General features: G+C 36.9%; 1 protein-coding gene across 2 annotated transcripts; it reads left to right on the forward strand.

Annotated features, from left to right (window-relative positions):
• The first annotated feature begins 281 nt into the window (after positions 1 to 281).
• On the forward strand, positions 282 to 19,319 carry Lkr (Leucokinin receptor). 2 transcript variants are annotated; one of them, XM_036815901.3, is made up of 8 exons: positions 282 to 684; positions 11,909 to 12,113; positions 13,022 to 13,224; positions 15,197 to 15,345; positions 15,425 to 15,546; positions 15,618 to 15,844; positions 15,934 to 16,125; positions 17,891 to 19,319. In XM_036815901.3, the coding sequence occupies exons 2-8, from the start codon at positions 12,041 to 12,043 to the stop codon at positions 18,569 to 18,571; spliced, it is 1,647 nt and encodes a 548-aa protein (XP_036671796.2). In that variant the 5' UTR covers positions 282 to 684; positions 11,909 to 12,040; the 3' UTR covers positions 18,572 to 19,319. The 2 variants fall into 2 exon arrangements, with proteins under 2 accessions (XP_036671796.2, XP_036671795.2); XM_036815900.3 differs by lacking the exon at positions 282 to 684 and adding an exon at positions 6,667 to 6,789.
• The last annotated feature ends 1,636 nt before the right edge of the window (positions 19,320 to 20,955 follow it).

Consider the following 20,955-nt stretch of genomic DNA (forward strand, 5'->3'; position numbering starts at 1 on the left):
TTGATTTATGTTAACAGCACCGCGAAAACAAGGTAAATTGATTAAGATTTCTTGCCGGGCTGCACCTGAGTTTGAGTATTATTTTATTTTTGGTTTTTTTTTCTGGTCATACCTACTCTGACGTATGCGTAATTTCTTGGATAGATAAAAATGAAATAAACTGGGGGCTGTGTCGGTGTGTGCGAGTGCGCCTGCCCCTCTTTTGTATCTGTGTGGGAATCAATAGAAGCCGGCACGCAAAGAAAAAAATTAACAGGCTGCCGAGTTCCCATTGCCATTCAGTTGGCTCCGGGAGCTTTTATCGTGCGGTTGTATCTCGCGATCTAAACTGTATCAAACAAATAATCAAATATTCGCGCGAATCGCTGGCCATAAGTTTTAAAATTCAATTATCAAATTTGTTTAACTCAGCCATAAGTTTCACAATTTTATATCAAAATTAAGGCCTTTGAAAAAATGCGTTTATCTGAAAGTATAAATAATAATATAAACATAGATACAGTTCTTTATTTGCTCGCCTGCTGATTATGACTGCGGTGTCAATATCAAAATAAGCAGAAAGCTAATTGCATTGGACAGAATAAAAAAAAAATAAGACCATCCCATCAAATGAGTATTAATTAATATATGCATTACACAAAAAGTGCATTTAAATACATCAGTAGAGTAATTAATTTTTGTGGGGTAAGTTGAGTATGACACGCTCATCAAATGGGCTTCCGTTGCTACAAAAAAAAGGTTAAAATTCCATTATCATTACAATTAAGAGCATTAAATGCACACTTTGTTGGCATATTAAATACTTATTCAACGATCCCAGTTTGAGTTCGCCTCAATAAACCAATAAAAAAATCTATTAAAACCCCATACAACCCGTCGATTTGTTTGGCAATTGAGCAATTTAAACGTTCTCCCAGTCGTCTAGTAAATTTTTGTGTTGTCTGCGAAATTTATCAATGAAATTTTAGCATCCAATAGACTTCGATCACGTGGGACAATAAAAAGAGCGTTGAATATAAAGTGATTTGTTTACTTGCGATAATCAAACATTCGGCTTCGAAATTTTCTGCTATACCTGGAAATCATAGGGTGATAGGTGAAAGATAAAATGATTCGCCATTAAGCAGACAGAGAAGTCTAAAATATTTATAAGAATGCCAAAGAGGAAGTCTTAATTGAGTATACAATTTCCCAGCACCCAGTTGGTAAATAAAATATTTCCTTTGCCAGGGCAGACACAATCCTTTTTTTCGGTTCCTAATGGCTGTGCTCGTCATTGAGTATCTCAAATGTCAGATAAGAAAATGTGGATTCAGCTTCTTTAGCTGTCTGTTGCTTTTCCCTCAAATCTCCAGCAGCTGGGTAAAGCTTAAATTTTTCAACCTCGACTCATTCTCAGTACCCATTACTTATTACACTTTGTTGCCAGGACCAGAGAATTTCAATTAGAGGTGGCGCAAGGTTATTACAGGTGCGACAAATGCAGCCTTGGCGGGAAAATTAACCAGCAACAAAGGAAAAACAACACGAATAATAAACAGAGCAACAACCTTTTCAGTTGAAAGTGTAAAATTTTTATAAAATTTAAAAGAGGTCGCTGTTATTTTATAGCCATTTTATATGTCTCGCAAAGGGTAAACTCACTTTTGAACATTTTTAAGCCAAGGAACAAACATGAAATATCAAAAATTGCAGGTGAGAGAACACAAAGAACAAATGGCCTTTTCCTGTTGTGTTTGTGTTTTGCTCTTGGTAAATGATGATAAAATGAAGACAAGGCATTTATTTTTCTTTCTTAGCCAGAAATTTGTACCTTTTATTTTGCTAGGTATTTAAGCCTTTGGAATTCGGTTGCTAATTGCTAAGGCACTAATTACAAAAGATTATTATCATGTTTTCGTTGTTTTTGTGGCCAAAGTGTTTGATTAAATGTATTTATCTCAGGTTGGCTTCTGTTATCGTTACCCAGGCAGCTTTTCGGTATATCGCATAACACAATTAATTACATTATCCTTGGAGCTTAAAGGTCTGAAAGTTCTGTGGCAGCCCCTTGTTTCATAATTTACTGGGTTTATTAATTTCATTTCGCAATTATGCTCCTGATTGAGCTGGCAAATTGAAAAAGAGAGTGCTTTAAATTCCCTGGGGATGATGCTTTTAATTTTCGCTATGTTAAAGGGCTTTATATAGTCTACTTACGTGAGCTTCAATATGGAATTTACTTTAAAAAGGCAGCTTAATAAAGGCAGGCATATTAAAAATATATTTGTTCATTCATCCCTTTGATGGGCTTTTCTCCGCATATTTTCCCCTTTTTTTCTGTATTTTTTCCCTTAGCCTTTTGTTCCAGTATTACCAATATTGCCATTACTACGCCACACAGGAGATTTGGTCATTTAAAAGAATCCCAATAGAACCGCTCATCAGATAATGATGCTTTGTAAGGTTTGCATCGCTTAATTGGACCATTGGGAGGGGATTTCCCATCATCGGGGTCTTTGTTGCTTCACCTTTTTTTGTGAGGAACCTCTTGACATTGCCATTGTTTGGCGAAAAGGTCAAGGCACTGTTGGAATTTGCAATGGCAAATTGTATTAGATACGAATGCCTGCTCAAAAATTAGCTGAACTTCTGGTTCTGAAGAAATTCAATTGAATGGAGCTGAAGCTCAGAATTGTAGCAGGGTTCACTGAACGTATAGCAGATGCTTTGGGTAATTAAAGAGTTCACTTCAGGGATTCAAGATATGTGAAGGGGGCTTAAAGAAAAGTTTAAGGAACTTTCAAGGGCAAGTTTAATCACAAGTGCACAGATCTTCAAGTGTTTGCAATCTTACAGATTTTCAAGTCAACTTGAAAACTTTGAAAAGTCCTCAAAGTAATTTGTGCAATTTCTGTAGAAGTTTTCATTTGCGGTTTTCTTGAAGCTTGACAACTTTATGTCTACTTTCTTTAGGTCGAAAAGTGCACAGGGGTTATTGTGGTTTTTGAAAATTAAATGCCTTTTTCAATTGAAATACTTCATAACGATTCTTCTTATTTAATTATTAAAGCTGATAGTAAAGTTTTCAAAACTAAAATGAGCCAAAGGGGCTGTAGTTCTAGTTAGAAGTCTTTAAATACATCGAAATAAGATAGTTTTTTCAATAATCTTAAAGATTTTCTATATTTTTTGTTTTATTCTAGTAAAGGTTGGTAGATTAGTTAAATTTTAATCATTTTTGAAATATAATTTTCTACACTTTTCCTCCAAGTGTTTTTATCTATCAACAGGCTTCTGTTTACCATCTTTCAAAGTCCCTTATGCACATGCCAACACGAACTTAGCCGCGTAAATATTTCTACTTGTTTCCCAGCTTGTTGACTTTTATTGGAAAATTTTCATTTTTCGCTTGTTTTTCGTTTTATTTTGGCACTTTTCGAAAGGAAAAGTTCTTCCTGTCAAGATGAAAAAAAACACATTTTGTTGAATAGAGCTCTTGAGCAATGCAAATTTTTCACCCCCTCTGTACGCACAGAGACCCTTTCTTAAAATGTCTGCAAATTGTAATACAGCAATTATTTGCAAATCTTTGACATTTTTGTGCCGGGGATAAAATCTTTTCATTGTCAGCAGTAGAAACTTTTTCTCGACGCGTCTTTTCTGCATACATTTTTGCTATTTTTAGTCAAATGAAAATCGCTTTTGAGCAGCTGATTGTCTTTAAGTTAAAATAAACTTGGCCAGAAATCCCTCAAGTGACGTCTTTCAACTTTCTTGAGCGGCAGGCAAAGCCTAAGCACAAAAGTAAACAGAAGTGCATTTTAGCCTGAATTTATTATGAACAGCCGTAGTCGTTATTATTAATACATATTCAATGGATATTGTAAGATACTAATAATAATAAATATGCCAGCTGCCTTGACGTTGATAGACAGCATAATAAAGTTTATTTAAAAGGGGTCAAAAAGGACATTTGGTTTTGGAGAGGAGAAAATGTAGGAAAATTGAAATTTAATACTTGCAAAGTGCTGTAGGGAAAATGGAATAAGCCAAATGTATTAAAACCACTTTGTAATTAAAACATTTGTGCTTATATAAGATATGAAATAATTCCTAAAATCAACCTTAAGAGCATTTCCATGCTATTTACGGAAACCATTATTTCCATCAAGTGATTATCTTTCCATAATTAAATATTTATGGTGAACCATGTTAGGCCCACGAATAGACGTATTCATTGTTGATATCATCAATTAATGACTTGATTCGCCAAAAGAGAAATATCCATCAGGTCTAGACAGTTTGAGAAATAGGTTCTATTAATATTTATAACATTTGGACAATAATTAGTATCATTGAATATTTATATTGTGTGGGTGTGTTCAAGGGTAGAAATTAAGTGACAATAGGCTGTGAAAATTGTTTTTTGCCTGTCTGTATATGGTTGAATTCCACAGAGGATTGAGTTTGGGGTCCGTTTTCGTCACTTGAGATGTCCGATTAGATATGTGGATTTTGTACGGACATTTGTTTGGCTTTCTGGCTGGGAAAACCACGTGGAAAATGGTGTCTGTGCCGCTTATGTGCATTTAAATGTGCTGATTAACTTGATTTAGGTCTGTCATTGCCATTGCAATCCCTTGTCTGGCCAAAAGTGCTCTGAACTGTGAACTGTGAGCAGGCCAAATTAGATGCACTTCAATTGCTTCGTCGAATGCCAAGTGGTGCAAGTAATGTGTGCCCGATATGCAAATCCGTTTGAAATCCTTACATATACTATTTTCCTTATCAATCAAGTAAATCCCCAATTCAATTAACTGAGAAACTTTATGTTAGCATGTGTGGTTGTCAAGTATTTTTTATAATACTCCCTTGCAATACCAAATATTTTAATTAAATTCTCTAGAGCTTGTGATTGGCATGTTTTGTGTACAGCATTTTCAAATTATCTTGCCGCAATAGGAATTTGTTTCACTCGGAATACACGAAATACCAATCAGAATGGGGTAATGGGGGTCAAGTCTGGAGTGTGGCAATCTCATGCTGAGTGGGTGTGAAATGAAATGAAATCAATTTTTATCGGCTCAAATATGTTTCAATCTAATAAGCACACTTCAGGGGGAAACATTTACGGCCTATTTGCACCTGTCGTGTGGCAATTTCGTCTGCTAAAGCCAAAAAAAGATTAATTTTAATATGGTTCATCAGACACTCCCCATAGACAATGATTTTCGTTTACCCCGACTGTCTACAAGTCCATGATTGCGAATTTGTGTCATATTCATTTTCAGACCTGTCCAACTTTAAATTATCTTTAAAGTGTCCTCGCAACATGATCCTCATCAAAAGGATTTCTATTTCGTTTGATTAAACTAGAGAATCTCGCACGTGTGCCCAACTTTTTCGTTTCGCTTTTTTACCCAGCCTTCAATCTCAAACTTTTACCAATTTAATTAAGAATACATGTCCTTTTTTTTAAAGGGTTTCACATTTTAATGAGTTGGCAGCAAACATGTTCTGCTTGACAAAAATGCTCCACCCCAAAAAGAGGATACCATATGAGCAAAAAAAAAGAAGTTATTCTAGACATGTGTTTAAACATGGCTAAAATGTAAAATAAAACCCGAAGCTACATGAAAGAAAATACATATCCGGTTCAGGGAACTGATAATTGCAATCAAATATTTCCGCAGGTTTCCGCAATTGATTCAAAATGATTTCTCGCCCCCGCAGTTGACATCAATAAATGGGAATTATTCTGTTGTGTGCAAAGGAGCACTTTTCAGATTATCTGTTTTCAATTTCCGCCACATTTTCCACAGAATTTGCATATGTTTCGCAAATACAACACACAAAAAATGGGAATAAGAATGGTACAAATTTTGGCATTTTCCTACCGTTTACTCAGCATGATATGTAATTTAATTCCCATTCAGAAAACGCGGGCGTGCCATAAAAGGTGTGTGTATGGTAGGTGGGTATGCAAATCAGAGTGTGTTCAGCCATTTGGATTTAGTGGTCGATGGCAAGGTGAAGGGAAGCGTTAAAGCCGCTGACATGGAAATGCTGCGATAAGTGGAAATATGAGAAATGAAAAACAAGCTATTTTGGATAATGCCAAATTTGTTCGACTTATTTTTCTGTGAGGGTGTGGAAAACGCTCTTTAATTGCTTATTACTTTTCTTGCTAATTTTTCACTTAGCCTCATCAGCATAAACTTGTCGGCGGAATGGAAATGAGCATCATAAATTTATAGGTACTCTTATAGTTATAAGGAAGGGCAAATACTCTTTTTTATCCTTACTTTAGGCCAACTTTAAGTGCCCAAAGGAACTCGGTTCGATGGCCAACAGGTTTGAAGTGCAACTTGTTGTGTTTTGAGTGTCAAAATTCCCGACTTGAGTTTTCCTTTTGGCCCGCCCCCTGGTTTTCTTGTCCTTCTGCAAAATTCCGGCATCGGCTGGAGTTCGTACTTTGGGGTTCGTGTGCGTGTTGCCAACAGTTCAACAGTTGTTCCAGCCGAATAAGAACCTGCTGCCAACAGTTGATAACGGGAACTCGGGCGGTCTGGATGCTTAGCTGCCATCTCTAGAAGGAAAATATATTAAAAACCCAGTGAAAGTGGATTTAAAATCCAGGAATAGCGTAATATCCACTCGCCTACGGACTTTTAATTACAGTTTCGCACGGAAAAGTTAATTGTGGCCCAAGGCAATGTGCACCGAAATAAAACTATATTAATAACAATTTTACCGGAATTCTGGTTGGAGAGAGTTTTCTAATTCCCGGACTCACAGCACCTGCGGGTAACACACACATTTATTACAATTAGACTTTTCATGCCGCAGAATGTGTCCTCCTTTTCTCTCACCTTTTACGGTTTTTGTACTTTCTTTGCTATATCTTGATGAGGGGTTTCTTTTATTGGATTATACTTTTGGCATCAGGATGGTTGCGTGACTTGGAAAGGGTAGTAAAATCCATAGCTTCAAAAGTTTTAATAGTGTTTTCCTAAGAAAGATTAAAAGCAGAACTAATTTTATGTATCGCCTTTAATAGCCAATTAAGTATACATTGAAGTGGATTATAAGAAAGTGTGTTAAAAACTTTTTTAAGGTTTCATGTTAGATACATAGGTTGCAACCTGCTCAAAAACATTCAGTATTTTAGCAGTAAGCGCTGATTTGGATAAACTACGATTGAACAACCGCTAAATATAAGATTAAAAACCGGAATCTTTTTTTTTACCTAAAAAATCAGTGTTATGGCTGGCATAATGCAAAAAAAGGTCCGAATAAGGAATGTCATACCTCGTTGAGCTCGTAATTTAATTTCCAATCGATTGACATTAAAACCTGAAAACTTTAATTTTTTGACATCTTTTGCAAAAAAATCATGATGTAACCCCTTATAAAAAATGCAAAAAATGGTCAAAAAAAAAAATTTCCAAAAAATGATGGGCATCTTTAGCCTGGTCTATGATCTGCTCAAAACAGTCGGTCATTAGGCGGTAGGTCTCGGTTTGGCTAAAATATGACAGAAAAACCTTATAGAAAAGGGAATTTTTGACCAAAATCAAACTCCCTATTTATCGCACAAAAAGCAGTATTTTGGCTAAAACTGTGCGAAATAAGGTCAAAAAGGTTTAAGTTAGGCAGCAAAAAATAAAAAAAAGGTCCACTGAGGGTCTTGAAATATCTTATTATGCTCCACTGAAGGTTCCATTCCTTGCCATTTCTTGTTTTTTTGGAAAAATATAAATCATAACATAATTACGATCTGATAACAAATCCCTTGTAATTTTCGTGGTACCCTTTATAATGCTATTCTTGTTCATTCAAAGGTCGTGACCTGTTCAATAATTGCTTACCACCTCCTTTATTTTTTACGGGCCACGTATCTAAAGGGCCAAGACACCTGGGACTCGTTTTTTTTACAGCATCTCCATCCTTACCTATAATGCGCAATTACATGCCGGACCACAAAAAGCAATCATCGCTGGTCGGACATTATTTTGTTATTAAATTTAAAAGAATTTGAGGCCTGCTAATTTTAGTATTTGTAAAATGTCTTTGAAAAATGGCAGGGCAGCCGCAAAAGGGCGCATAAAATTGACAGGATATTACGCAAAACAATGTCAAAGGACGGGCGACCTTAATGGGGGACACTTAACAAGGTCCTTTGATAGACACTCCCGGGTGAGATGGCCGAAAAGTGGAGAAAGGGAAATTGTAAGCGGAGCCAGTTAAATGAACTGTGGGGAAGTATTTGCCCCCCAACGGCGAACAGAGCACTTTATCAAGTGTTTCCAACGAATCCTTAATGTTGGGCCTTTTTGGTCAGCGATTGTGCGAAAACATTTTATCTTACTTTGCGCAAATTAGTTGGCAGTCTGAAATCATTTACCTGCCACCCTAGGGCATTATGCTAAATTAATTTTTAATTGATTCGCCTTTGAGCCCAGGCGACAGCTAAGTTTCAAGTGGTCATCCATTTGCGATTGCCTTGAAAGAGGGTCAAATAATTTCCTGTCTTCGTCTTAAACTTGTAAATGTCAATCCCAGGAAAATTAAGTTTAATAAGCCTAGCGCGAAAGAAAGTCTAAGATGTCCTTCAAAAACAATTAAATTAAGAGAATTTACATGTCAAGGGGTTATCTAAACCTTTTGTGACATTTTCCTAAGCGGCTGAAATTTATCACCACTTCTTTGACACATTAACCAAGAAAAAGCTGCAATCTTAATTACAATCCTCGCTCAACCAAGTGATTATTTATTAAAATAAGACTAGACAGCTGAAAACATTTGTCCCAAAAGACCAATCAAACCCAGAATCCGTAAACACACGCCGTCTAAGTTCAGGCTTAAGTCCAAAGTCCGTTGGCATTGTAAACAAAGAGAGACACACACGACCCCTGGAAGTTACACGCTCAGTTCTTATGCCAAAAGCCAGGCCCTTTACCTCACTCACAGGCTCAAATAAAATATATAAGCCAGGATAGGAGGTACATTGGTTGGGAAAAAACTTGGGATACCCTTGCATTTAAATGGCTCTATTAAAATGGGTTAAAGTGACCTAAACAGCTATATATAAAAAGCTATCCAGGAGAAACACATAATCAACGCCCAGCGAAACATGCTAGTTATAAGTAAAAATGTCTTTAACTTTTGATAATAATAATGCATTTTAGTTTTAGTCATATATTATAAGCTCGTGTCCTTTTTAACCTTACATTTTATTTTAAAAGTATACATAAATTTACATATTTTTGGTCTAAAATGCTAGAAACTCACAATTAGTTAAGTCTAACACAAGTTTAATTAGTAAAATTAATACATATCTATTTTAACATCAAATGGCCAACTTCCTGACAAAATCAGTATACCCTTAGAAAAAGTGTTATAAAGCGTTGGCCTACAGTTGCGCTTTTATTGGACATGTTGTCTTTTCATTTTCTTTTCCTTTTTCATTATATCAGATGCCTTTGCTGGGCTATGGTACATATAATCCTTGCCATAATGTGGCTGTAGTTCCCCGGCTTATGCGGCGTATGCGCAACGTTTGTGCTATTTTAAGGAACAGGACGTGGGAGCTCCATTCGATGTTACATCGTTGTCAACTGGATCGCTGATGGACTGAACTCTTAACGCTGCGCTACACGTTGCTATCCAATATGAATTTTCACTTTGATGTCCCAAGCCCCACTGTCGGTCTAATAGGATACACTTTTAATAATATTCGCTGCTTGAACAACAATTTCCATTCAAAAATTTGTTATTCAATTCACCAGGCCCACCATTCCTCAGGTTTCACAACTCGCACGCACGTGCGACCCGTGTTTCTTGTTTGTGCCAAGTCAAAAGTCTGTAAATTTTACAAATTAATGGTTTGGTCCTGGGTGACATGAATCCCTGTTGCTTTGTTCTCGAGTGTGCTTCAAGTGAATTTCATGGGAAATCTACGGCAGCACTTTTCATGCCGTCTGGTGTTTCCAGCACGGACAAAAAAATGTAGCTAATGAACGATTTCATGAACGAAAAACAAGCAACTATCTAGTTATCAGGTAATATTTATTTTAGTGTGACCATGTACTCACCATATATTTAACCTTTTTATCAATACTACATCCACACTGAAACCTTTTAAGTATAATTAGTATCAAAAGCATTTGTCTTAATATTGTTATTTGGTTACCATTTTAAAATTTCGGATTTTCATCCTTTTTTTCCGGTGTAAAATTTCAAAGGCATACATATACCAACTTATACGTCAGCTTAATGACCCGAAAATCTTTGGGTCTCAATTAGTTGACCATCAAAATTCAAGCCAAACTCGACCGACAAAAACAAAAAGAGATTTTGCTTTGACGTTAATTAGAAAATCTGGGCGTCTCGCATGGCCAGACTAATTGCACTTACTGTAAGCATAAACGGTTCCGACAGTTTTCCCGATTTTTCCTCCTCCTTTTGCCACTCGAGCAACTGAAAAATTGTATACAATTTTTCAAACAGCTCCCAGCGAGTCTTTGCATAGGACACCCACACAAAAAACCACTTTATGGCTTGTCCTTGAATATACGCTGAACCTTTGAGCTGATGAAGCGCCCACTAAATGAGTTAGCGGTGGCTATGGTGGTATACCACATACACAAAACAGCATATGGAAGTTTCAACAATCAACGACAGTCCCCATCTAGTTTTCAGTCGAAAATCATATTAGGTCCTAAGCTGGCCTATTTTCTACTGCCTCTGGTTAAGCTTTGTAAATGGGTCTAATTTTGGGATTTTGGGCTGGCAGTTAAAGAGGATTAGAAAGCAAAATTTAATTCCTGTGAAAGGACGCTTCCAACTTATACTGCCATCGAGTACTGCCCATAATACCTTCGAAAATATGCTCACATATGTTAGGTGCAACTACAAAAGAAAACAATTTAACGAGTGGTTTTATTAGAGATTTTGTGGTCATGCTTTAGGGTGGTTCCTTGTACTTTTTGTGGTCGGAATAATAAAGGGATAAAGCTATTGCCTGAAACGATATAAGCTTCTATGCTATGCTATATTATATTTTAGTTTATTTCTTCACCTATAACAAAAGAAGTTTAAGCTCTATATATAGCTCTATATATTATTGAAGAATTTTTTACCTTTGAATATTGTTTAGATGAAAATAATTGTATTTAATCTAGGTACTTGCACTTTAGATACAATAAATTTACAAACGAAAATATTCCGTATTTAATTCTTAAAGTTTTTTATAATAGTACAAATTTCGTTCATCTACTGGAACATAAATCTCTAACAATTCCGTCGGACGATGAAATAAACATTCAGTTGCCCAATTAATTAACAAGTCTTCAATGTGTTTACACAACAGAAGATTTATTAACAAGTCCCCACGATGTTAACAGTTCGATAAATGGCCAATTAACCGCGCTGAGATTCCCATTCACAATCATTCAATGAACTCTGTCAGTTCTTGTTTATTTTTTAGGAACCACCTTAAAACTTTTGGTCCGACATATGAGCGTTGGCGTGACTCTTCAATAAAAACATGAAAATATTGTTGGTGGTGGCAAGGGGACAAACTGTTTTCATAAGAAACAAAATGCTGTTGCACTGCCAACGGTCACAAAGCTGGAAATGCCGAATTCCGGTGCAGTTTCAATTATACAAAACAAACTTTTGGCATGTGAAAGCTGACAGGTGATTCCACCTGAGCCATTACTCATGTCCGCCCACCTGAAATTGGTCAGTTCCTTGAGGGAAAAACTGAGATTGCTTGTTTGGCTTTTCAATGTTATGGTTGATCATTTGTTGTGCTTGCTGTCTGCGACCGACCACCGGAATTGTGGGAGATAACTTTTTACCAATTTTCCGGATACTTTAAATTAATGCTGTAATTTATAACTCTCTATGTCTCGTTTAGATTGCAGTGCTGCCCAGAAGCCCCTGAAGATGTATGGCACTACATAAACAAGGAAAAGTCGAACTAAAGTGCAAGGTTCAAAGGACATAGTGTCCTCGTTAGGATAGAAAACCGAAACAAAGGGCTAGTGCCATGGCAATGGATCTAATCGAGGACGAATCCCGCCTGGAATTCTTGCCCGGAGCCGAGGAAGAAGCGGAATTTGGTAAGCACTTCCCTAATCCCTTTGAGCAATTGGGGACCCGACTCATCCAACTGGATTAAATTGACTTGACGTATCATCAATCAAACATATTGACAAGTTTGTTTTTGTTTTGACAGTTCGCCGTTAGTTCTTTGATCTTGAATCATTCATGAGTTTTTTTGGATTTGGGGTGTCGAATTAAATTCTAAATTTGGTCACTTAAATTGACTGAGTTTGATGTGAGGCAATGAAATCCATGTCAGAGCTAAAGTTCGACTATCAATATTTCATCTAAAACTGAACGTGTTTGGCTTTATACATTTTTCCTCTGGTTTTTTATAAATGCGATTCAATTTCCTTGACGTTTGCCACTCAGCAGCAATGTCAATGTCGTCTGCCCTGCCACCAAACTGACTGACAACTGACACTTGAATTAATCTGCAACTGTCAGGCCAGCGGGATTTTTCACAAGTTAAGCACTGAAAATCTTGGATCTATAAAACCAGAAGACCGAAGGTTATTCATGCGAAAAGATAAGAAAAAAAGTCACTCCATCTTCAAAGTAAGAAAAAATTTAAACAGAGAAATGAAAATCTTGAAAGGAGTAGGATTAAAGAGAGAGGGAAAACATTGCTTTGAGATTTTAAATTATTTTAATATATTGTAAACTTCCAAACCTTTTTTGAGTACTGACTATGGGTTTTAATAATATTCTGGTAATATTTTTTAAATGAAAAGTCTTTATAGACATGTGTATTATACCATCGTTGTATCAATTTAATTTTGTTTAATATAAAGTTATTAACAGTTTCGTAACCACAGAAACATGCTATAAAATAAATAAAATTTTTAAAAAATAATTGCTTTTAAATTCTCCCAATTTTTCTGAGTGTAGATAAACCTAAAGCCTAACTATTTTTCATTCCCAGAGCGATTGTACGCGGCTCCCGCTGAGATTGTGGCCCTGCTGTCCATCTTCTATGGGGGAATCAGCATTGTGGCTGTCATTGGCAATACCTTGGTCATCTGGGTGGTGGCCACCACAAGGCAAATGCGAACTGTGACGAATATGTATATCGCTAATTTGGCCTTTGCCGATGTGATCATTGGCCTCTTTTGCATACCATTTCAGGTGAGTTAGAGAGTTGTAATTATATTACAGGTAATTAGGCTTATTTAACCAGGGTTTAAATTGCATGCATTGAACATTGCGTATACGCAGTGTTGAGCTGGTAAACTCGCATATGCATAAATCACACAAGCCACCGCATTAGCATTAGTTTTCACATATTTTCGCCCTAGATTGGTAGTCCTTAATGGACTACAAAAACACGCAAAATTTTCAACCACACAGGACGCCAGAGGGACATCAATTTCAGTCTAATCCGGCATCAATTTAATTTCCGGACAGCGAGCTACCATGTTTGGTTTTAGAAAATTGGCACAGCCTCATACCCTCTCAACTAAATGGCTGCGGTAATGGAATATTACCCACCTACTTCAAATTTTAATGCGATTTTCGGTTTATGTGTTAATGGGATTAGTATTCCGTTTAAGCCACTGAAAATAAAGTGCTAAAAGCCAAGTGAACAATTTTCTAAGCTCTCTTTTCTGGCGGCAGGCAATGAAAGCGATTTGCATTTGTATGTGATACAGGGAAATTGTATAGCCCCATTATCATGGTGTTATTGAATGCGAAACGTAAACAAAGTTTGCTTTGAAAACGCGGTTTAAACGGAAAATGGTCAGAGATCAATAAGCGACAGAAATTTGAATTAAATAATAGAAACATTACTTAGTATTCTAGCCGTTTCGCAGAATTTCGCACTTTCATTCAAAGCACGTCTTAGGGGCGAAAATTTTTAGTCAAACACGGTTGTAAACTGGCAAAATAATTATTAATAGGCAATAATAATTATTAATTGTTTATAGAAATGTAAACATGATTAAAGACTTGAATATAAATTAAGAGTACAAAAATTCAACCAACTTTAAATCTTTAGCATAGAGCTCATTGCAAATAGTATTTGCAATTTGAATGGTATTTTTTAATAGACCACTCACAAAACCTCTAATAAAGCTCCTTTGCAGCATTCCTTTGAAATTTGAACTTGACTCAAAGTCAGCCATCACTTTCCGCACTTAATTTATATTAATCACGGAATCAAACAGACTTGTGGTCCTGTCATAGCCGCCAGTGAGTATCATCAATAAGCTGGCGGGAAAATTGCAATTTGCGGCGGGCATTGCGCGGAGTGAAAGTAGAAAGCGCTTTCCTCAAATATCCGCAGTAACCACACACACGTTTTCACCCACTCCCACGTGAGTCATACCCCAACGACTGAACGTAGATTTTGGCAATTTATTTGCCCACGAAGTGTTGGGACAGGGTCGAAACAAAACACCCTCCACAGGTTCCTGTTGTTTGCGGTCCAGTGTCCAATGTCCATTAATGATGTTTGCCATGTGACTTGAATAGAGGCGCAATTTGGGCTTGATTTAATCATCGCACATCGCACCGACAGTCACACGTGCCTGCCCTTTTTCTGTGCACTGAAAAAATAATTGATGATTGAGAAAATAATTATATTCGTTTTTATTTGGAAGAGACTGTGGAGGTATTTTAATAAACTTAATCTACTAACTTTTAATACTCAATTTTTAGACAGATCATAAAGAGTTAATCAATTTATTTTATAATTTTTTATCAAATTTAAATTTGGAAATATTTGAACATAGTTATCTTTAGCCTTTTTAACTTCAGCTTTAATATATTTATTGTTTTCATTAAATTAAAAAATAATATCTTAACCTTGATACAAATATCCTATAATAATATCATGCATTTCACTACCTTTACTATTTTTATTGTTCATTTCTTTATTCTTGAACTTTTAAGTTGTAATAAAATCTCTTATCAAGGAACCTAAAAGTATGCTACAATATATTATAACTTCATACTTTCAGAACTTATGGTATTTTAAAGCACCTTGCAAAGCTGTTCAAGAGTATGCTACAACATATTTTCTACGCGAAAAAACGCTGGCTATTTATTACCATTTGATACTTTTAAAACTTATTTTATTTAATATTTTTAATTTCAGTTCCAGGCTGCCCTGCTGCAGAGTTGGAACCTGCCGTGGTTCATGTGCAGCTTCTGCCCCTTCGTCCAGGCCCTGAGTGTCAATGTCTCCGTGTTCACGCTGACCGCCATTGCAATCGACCGACATCGGGCCATCATCAATCCACTCAGGTGAGTCTGGCAGTCGAGAAGACCTCCAAAATTCAATTCGAAATCGGTCGAATCATTAAAAATCGGCTTACACATCCAGGGCACGTCCCACAAAGTTCATATCGAAGTTCATAATCGGAGGAATTTGGATGCTGGCCCTGCTGTTTGCTGTGCCCTTTGCCATTGCCTTTCGGGTTGAGAAGTTGACCGAAAGGTTTCGTGGTAAGTCAATACGATTTGCATGGATTCAGAGGCCACGACCCAACCAATTTTACCATCGTTTTCACCCGCAGAGAACAATGAGACCTTCAATGTGACGCGACCATTTTGTACGAACAAAAACCTATCCGATGATCAATTGCAGTCGTTTCGGTACTCCCTGGTCTTTGTGCAGTATCTGGTTCCATTCTGTGTCATCAGCTTTGTCTACATCCAAATGGCTGTCCGTTTGTGGGGGACTCGTGCCCCGGGCAATGCACAGGATTCCCGGGATATAACCCTGCTGAAAAACAAGAAAAAGGTGAGTTTTTTTTAGAGGGTGTTGCTAGGGGGAATATGAATGCAAATCTGGTCGCAATTTAATTTCCTCTTTTTCCGTCCCACTTGCAGGTCATCAAAATGCTTATTATCGTGGTCGTTATCTTTGGACTCTGCTGGCTGCCACTGCAGCTCTATAATATTCTCTATGTTACGATCCCGGAAATCAACGACTATCACTTCATTAGCATCGTCTGGTTCTGTTGTGACTGGCTGGCCATGAGCAATAGTTGCTACAATCCCTTTATTTATGGCATCTACAACGTAAGTGAGATGATGATGGTCATGATGATGCGGATTGTATGTCCTGTTTACCGGGCTTGAATTTGCATTTGTCCGCCTGGGTTTTGATTGGAGTCCTTTGGCTCGAAACTGTTACGCAGGGACATGTTTATTGGAGACGCACTAAAGGGATTTAAGTCTATAAATGGGAACTAAGTTTGCCAGGGAATAGTGGGGATTGATGAGGGATTTAGGCAGTCTTTGGTTAGTTTTCGGCATCTAAGGTGGGGAAGTCAAATATTGACATGGGATATTGGGAAAAAGGTCTGCGCACACGGGAGAATACCTTTCAAAGTATTTCCCATTTTTGCACATCTTTCCTTTGTCAACATAAGTGTCATAACGCTTAAGTGGTTTCTCTCCTTTATTTTCATAAATGTAAATTAAATATTACGTGTTCAACAATCATTTTAAAATATCTTAAAAACTAAATCCTGTTTTGACCCAGATGTAAACAAAAAACATATTTCCCAAAATTGCCCAACTTGGCTACTTCTTTTATCTCATCAAATCGAACACAAACATGGACAAAGAGCAAAGAAAATGTTTATGAAAGTTTCAAAGAAGCGTTGAAATGAGGAAAATTCGCCTCACTTAATTTCATTGTGTACGAATCGATTACTTTGTTGATTTTTTGTCCATTTTTCATTTCACTGATTTATTACCATCCGCATCACTTTTTATCAAAAAATAAATTTCAGCTTACTTTGAAACAATTTCTAATTTCTTTTTGCTGAGCACCAAAAATAGCTGACACAAAAAAATACTTTGTCAAAGTTAATTAAAGCCTCGCTCCACTGTAGCCAATAAGCAAACACCTACAGTCTGAGCCGCAGGAATTGTGAACCGCAAAATGTAGGCAAATCCACAAAAATCTTCGGAATGCCAAAGTGGCAAACCGATAAAAGCGAGAAAAACCCAACGGCTGTTTGCCTTGACACTTAAATTGTCTGTAAAAGATAGATTGAGAGCGAGATCTGCGAATGGTCGTAAACTTTTTCCTTTTGCTGGCTGTGCGTGAAAACTTTGTCAACAAATATTCCATTTTACTGTCAGCAAAGACAAATGGCATTCGACGGCGGAGGTGGAGATTTTTCTAGACCACATTCATTAGGAAAAAAGAAACCGTAACTGGCGGCAAGTTTCGACTTTCCCGGACATTTTCCTGCCAATCCAGTTTTTAATTAGCTAGAAGGAAGACCAAAAGTTGAATTTCGCTTTCGCAGCGAAAATAAATATCGAAAAACTTGAGATAACTCTTGTTTTTGGGTATATTATAAACTTTGCAAGGAAGATAAATAGTTTATTTTAGGCATATTTGTCCCTTTTGTTTAACTATGCCACGAAAGTTAGAGTGGTTTGCTAACAGAAAATGCAGAAATGATATGGAAAAGTAATTAAAATACTTTAAGGCATAAATTTTTAAGTAATTATAATGATATTTGCTTTATAGTTATAATAAGGCATTAAAGGGATTAAAATTGTAGAGAAACTAGTTCTTACAGATGCTCACAGTTTTCATTTTAGTGAAGAGGTCTTATTGCATTAAATTCATATAAGCCTTTTAAATTTCATACAAAATCGGTTGATTCCTTCCAAAGTTGTAGTTTCTCAAAGATTATTGGAGAAAGCATTTTTTACTATTTTTAGGGTTGCAACCCATCATGCGAAAACCCTGTCTGGCTTCCAAAGAATGCGCCATATATTCAATTTTATAATTAAACCTGATGTTTTTTTCTCACTACAGGAAAAGTTCAAGCGGGAATTTAATAAGCGCTTCGCCGCCTGTTTCTGCAAGTTCCAGACGAGCCTGGACGCCCACGAGAGGACCTTCTCGATGCACACCCGTGCCAGCTCCATAAGGTCCACCTACGCCAACTCCTCGATGCGAATACGGAGTAATCTGTTTGGTCCGGCCCGGAGTGGGGTCAACAATGGGAAGACGGGTTTGCATATGCCACGGGTGCATGGCAGTGCTGGCAACAGCGGGACTTACAACGGAAATGGTGGGCAGAACAACAATGTCCAGGGTCACCATCATCCGCATCAAAGTGTGGTTACCTTTGCTGCGGCTCCAGGTGTTTTGGGCACGGGAGGTGCTAGTGGTGTTGGTAGTTCTGCCTCAATGCCTCCGTGGCGCAGGAACAATTTTAAACCCCTACATCCGAATGTGATCGAATGCGAGGACGACATGGCACTCATGGAGCTGCCATCGACAACGCCGCCCAGCGAGGATTTGGCCTCCGGGGCAGGTGTCCAGTTGGCCCTGCTAAGCAGGGAGAACTCCGGCTGTATTTGCGAACAGGAGTTTGGCAGCCAGACCGAGTGCGATGGCACCTGCATACTCAGCGAGGTGTCACGGGTCCACCACCCGGGTTCCCAGGCGAAGGAGAAGGAGGGGGGCAAGAGCCTGTGGCAGCCGCTTTAATTTAAACTAGAGTGATTTAAGTTATAGCCGTGTTCCAATGGCACACTCTTCGAAAAAATATGTGTTGAGCATGGCTAAAAATTCAATCCCCATAGGATATGTTTTAGAAAAAACCTCCATTCATATCCCCAAAGATTTCAAGTAGATTGTAGAGAAAAAGCTAGAGTCATATGCCTTTGTACATATTTTTCACCTAAGCAAAAACTACCTTATAATAAGTAAATGTGCCATTGGAACATGTCTACTAACCTCTGTGATTTCGTCTTAATGAATTGTGATTACAAGTCCCATTGCTGATAATTGAATCGCAAAAGGATATGTATTGAATGAGTGTGAATGCTGGTCGTCAGCCATGTACAGTATTATAAATAAATGCAACTTCAAGTTACGTTCCTTAAAACATAATATGTATATTTAAATTTTAAACACGCAGAACTTTGTCCAAAAACATTGTGTTAAACCGATTGTTTAAGGTTCTTTCAAAGCCAAAATTCACCAACTACCAACAAAACTAACTTAAATAAGCACCTGAAATCAATTAATTAGCATTAAATTAAATTATTAAAATAGTTATTTAACAAAAATCCGATTATGTATTAAAACAAAAGCACGCAGCTGGAAGTACGCAAATGGAATGTACAATATTTGTCATTAAAAAAAAAAAGAAAGGCTAATTAATGTAATTATTATTGTATTAAATTACCAACCGAAAACGAATAAACATTTCGAGTCATTAAGCAAACCAGTATACTATACAAGTATATCTCTTTTGTTTTAATTACAATGCAGCAACATAATTACTGTTTATATGTGTGGGCCATCAATTGTATACATTTTAATGGGTTTCTATTTCCAGTTGAATTCGTTATATTTAAATTAACTGCCAGAGGGAGCTTTTAATCCTTAAGGAAATTGACTTTTGAATTGAATTTGTTTGACTTGAGTGCTTTTTACTTGAAAGATTTCTATTTAGCGGAGACTCGAACCGGAAATGGCCAATCAAAAGCCCAAGATGGTCGAAAAGCGTAGCGAAGACATAGAAGAGCTTTAACCCTTAGGTGGTGCCAGTGCGGATGGGAGTTTTATATGTAATGTAAAATTGAAAGGTGTTGTACTTCAGGTTTGGCAAAGCTTTAACATCTTAAGGCGAAAGGAGTTATGAAGAAAGTGGTTGAGGTTGGTGTTACCAGCTCAGGAAAAATATGACTCATGTTCATGGACAGGAAAAACACATGGCGCCTTGATTCAAAAATATTGAATTTTTGAGCTTGATAAAAGTGTATGAACAGAGAAGAACAAGAATGGATAATATAAAAAATAGGAGAAAAAGGGTTCATTTCTTCTTCGGGCAAATGTATTGTTTTTGTCCCCAATCCCTAAGAATTCTGCAAACTAAGCATAAGCATATTACATTTTATAACTTGGCGTTCAAATATTTTTTTAGAATATTCTTCATTTAACCAGAAAACATTTATTATTTTCTCTTCAGTTCGATTCCTGTTTTAGGTTCGATAACAATTATAAGAAGAATTTAACATGCTAAAATGGTTCCATTTAATTTAAATTCAAACTCTTTAAAATGCCATAATCAGCCCTTTAACGATTTGACCAACCGTTTTCCCTAATGCCAACGCAAACAATAGTAGACTGAATGTGGACAATGACATTTCCCACAAATATATGACGGCTGCAGGAACAACCACAACTATATGTATGTCACGCAATTACATGTGTGTGTTCGAACAGTGAAAATACACTTAAAGTTACAGTTGTTGGTTTTAAAATTTTAAAATAGAATTTGCATATTTCTGGAAAAAAAAATCATCAAATTCTAATTATAAGTATAACATTTTTAATATATATCTTCTTATGTTAATGTTAAACTAAAGATTTCATATGTCTGAAAGAAACTTTTCTATCAAATATACTTATATTGCCTACAAATATAAGTAAATTAATGCCGAAACATCAAATATTTAGAGTTTAAATGGTTTCTTAATAGTTAATGGAATTGAAATCAACATTTTTTTCGCAGTGCATCTGGCTTACTTCCCCCTAATTTTTCGCCTGCATTCGAACAACATATGCTGTGCACTCTCTCACGCGACGAACAAGGACTAAATGTGACGGAGGATATGGTCACGCACACACAGACAAGCACCTGCACTCACACACGGCCAGTTAGAAGGACACATGGTCACATGGACACAGCCGCATTTGGCTGTTGATAATTGAATAATTAACATTGTTTAAAATGGCTCAACAAGCGGATGGAAGTGGAGTGAAAGAGCAGGTTGAACCGCCGTCTCCCTTTCGCCAGACATCCGGCGGTTCGGGCCAGGTCATCAGGTCAAATGCAACCACAATGTCAGCCATGCCCCGCA

The sequence above is a fragment of the Drosophila suzukii genome, chromosome 3, assembly GCF_043229965.1.
Source record: "Drosophila suzukii chromosome 3, CBGP_Dsuzu_IsoJpt1.0, whole genome shotgun sequence".
Classification (NCBI taxonomy): domain Eukaryota; kingdom Metazoa; phylum Arthropoda; class Insecta; order Diptera; family Drosophilidae; genus Drosophila; species Drosophila suzukii.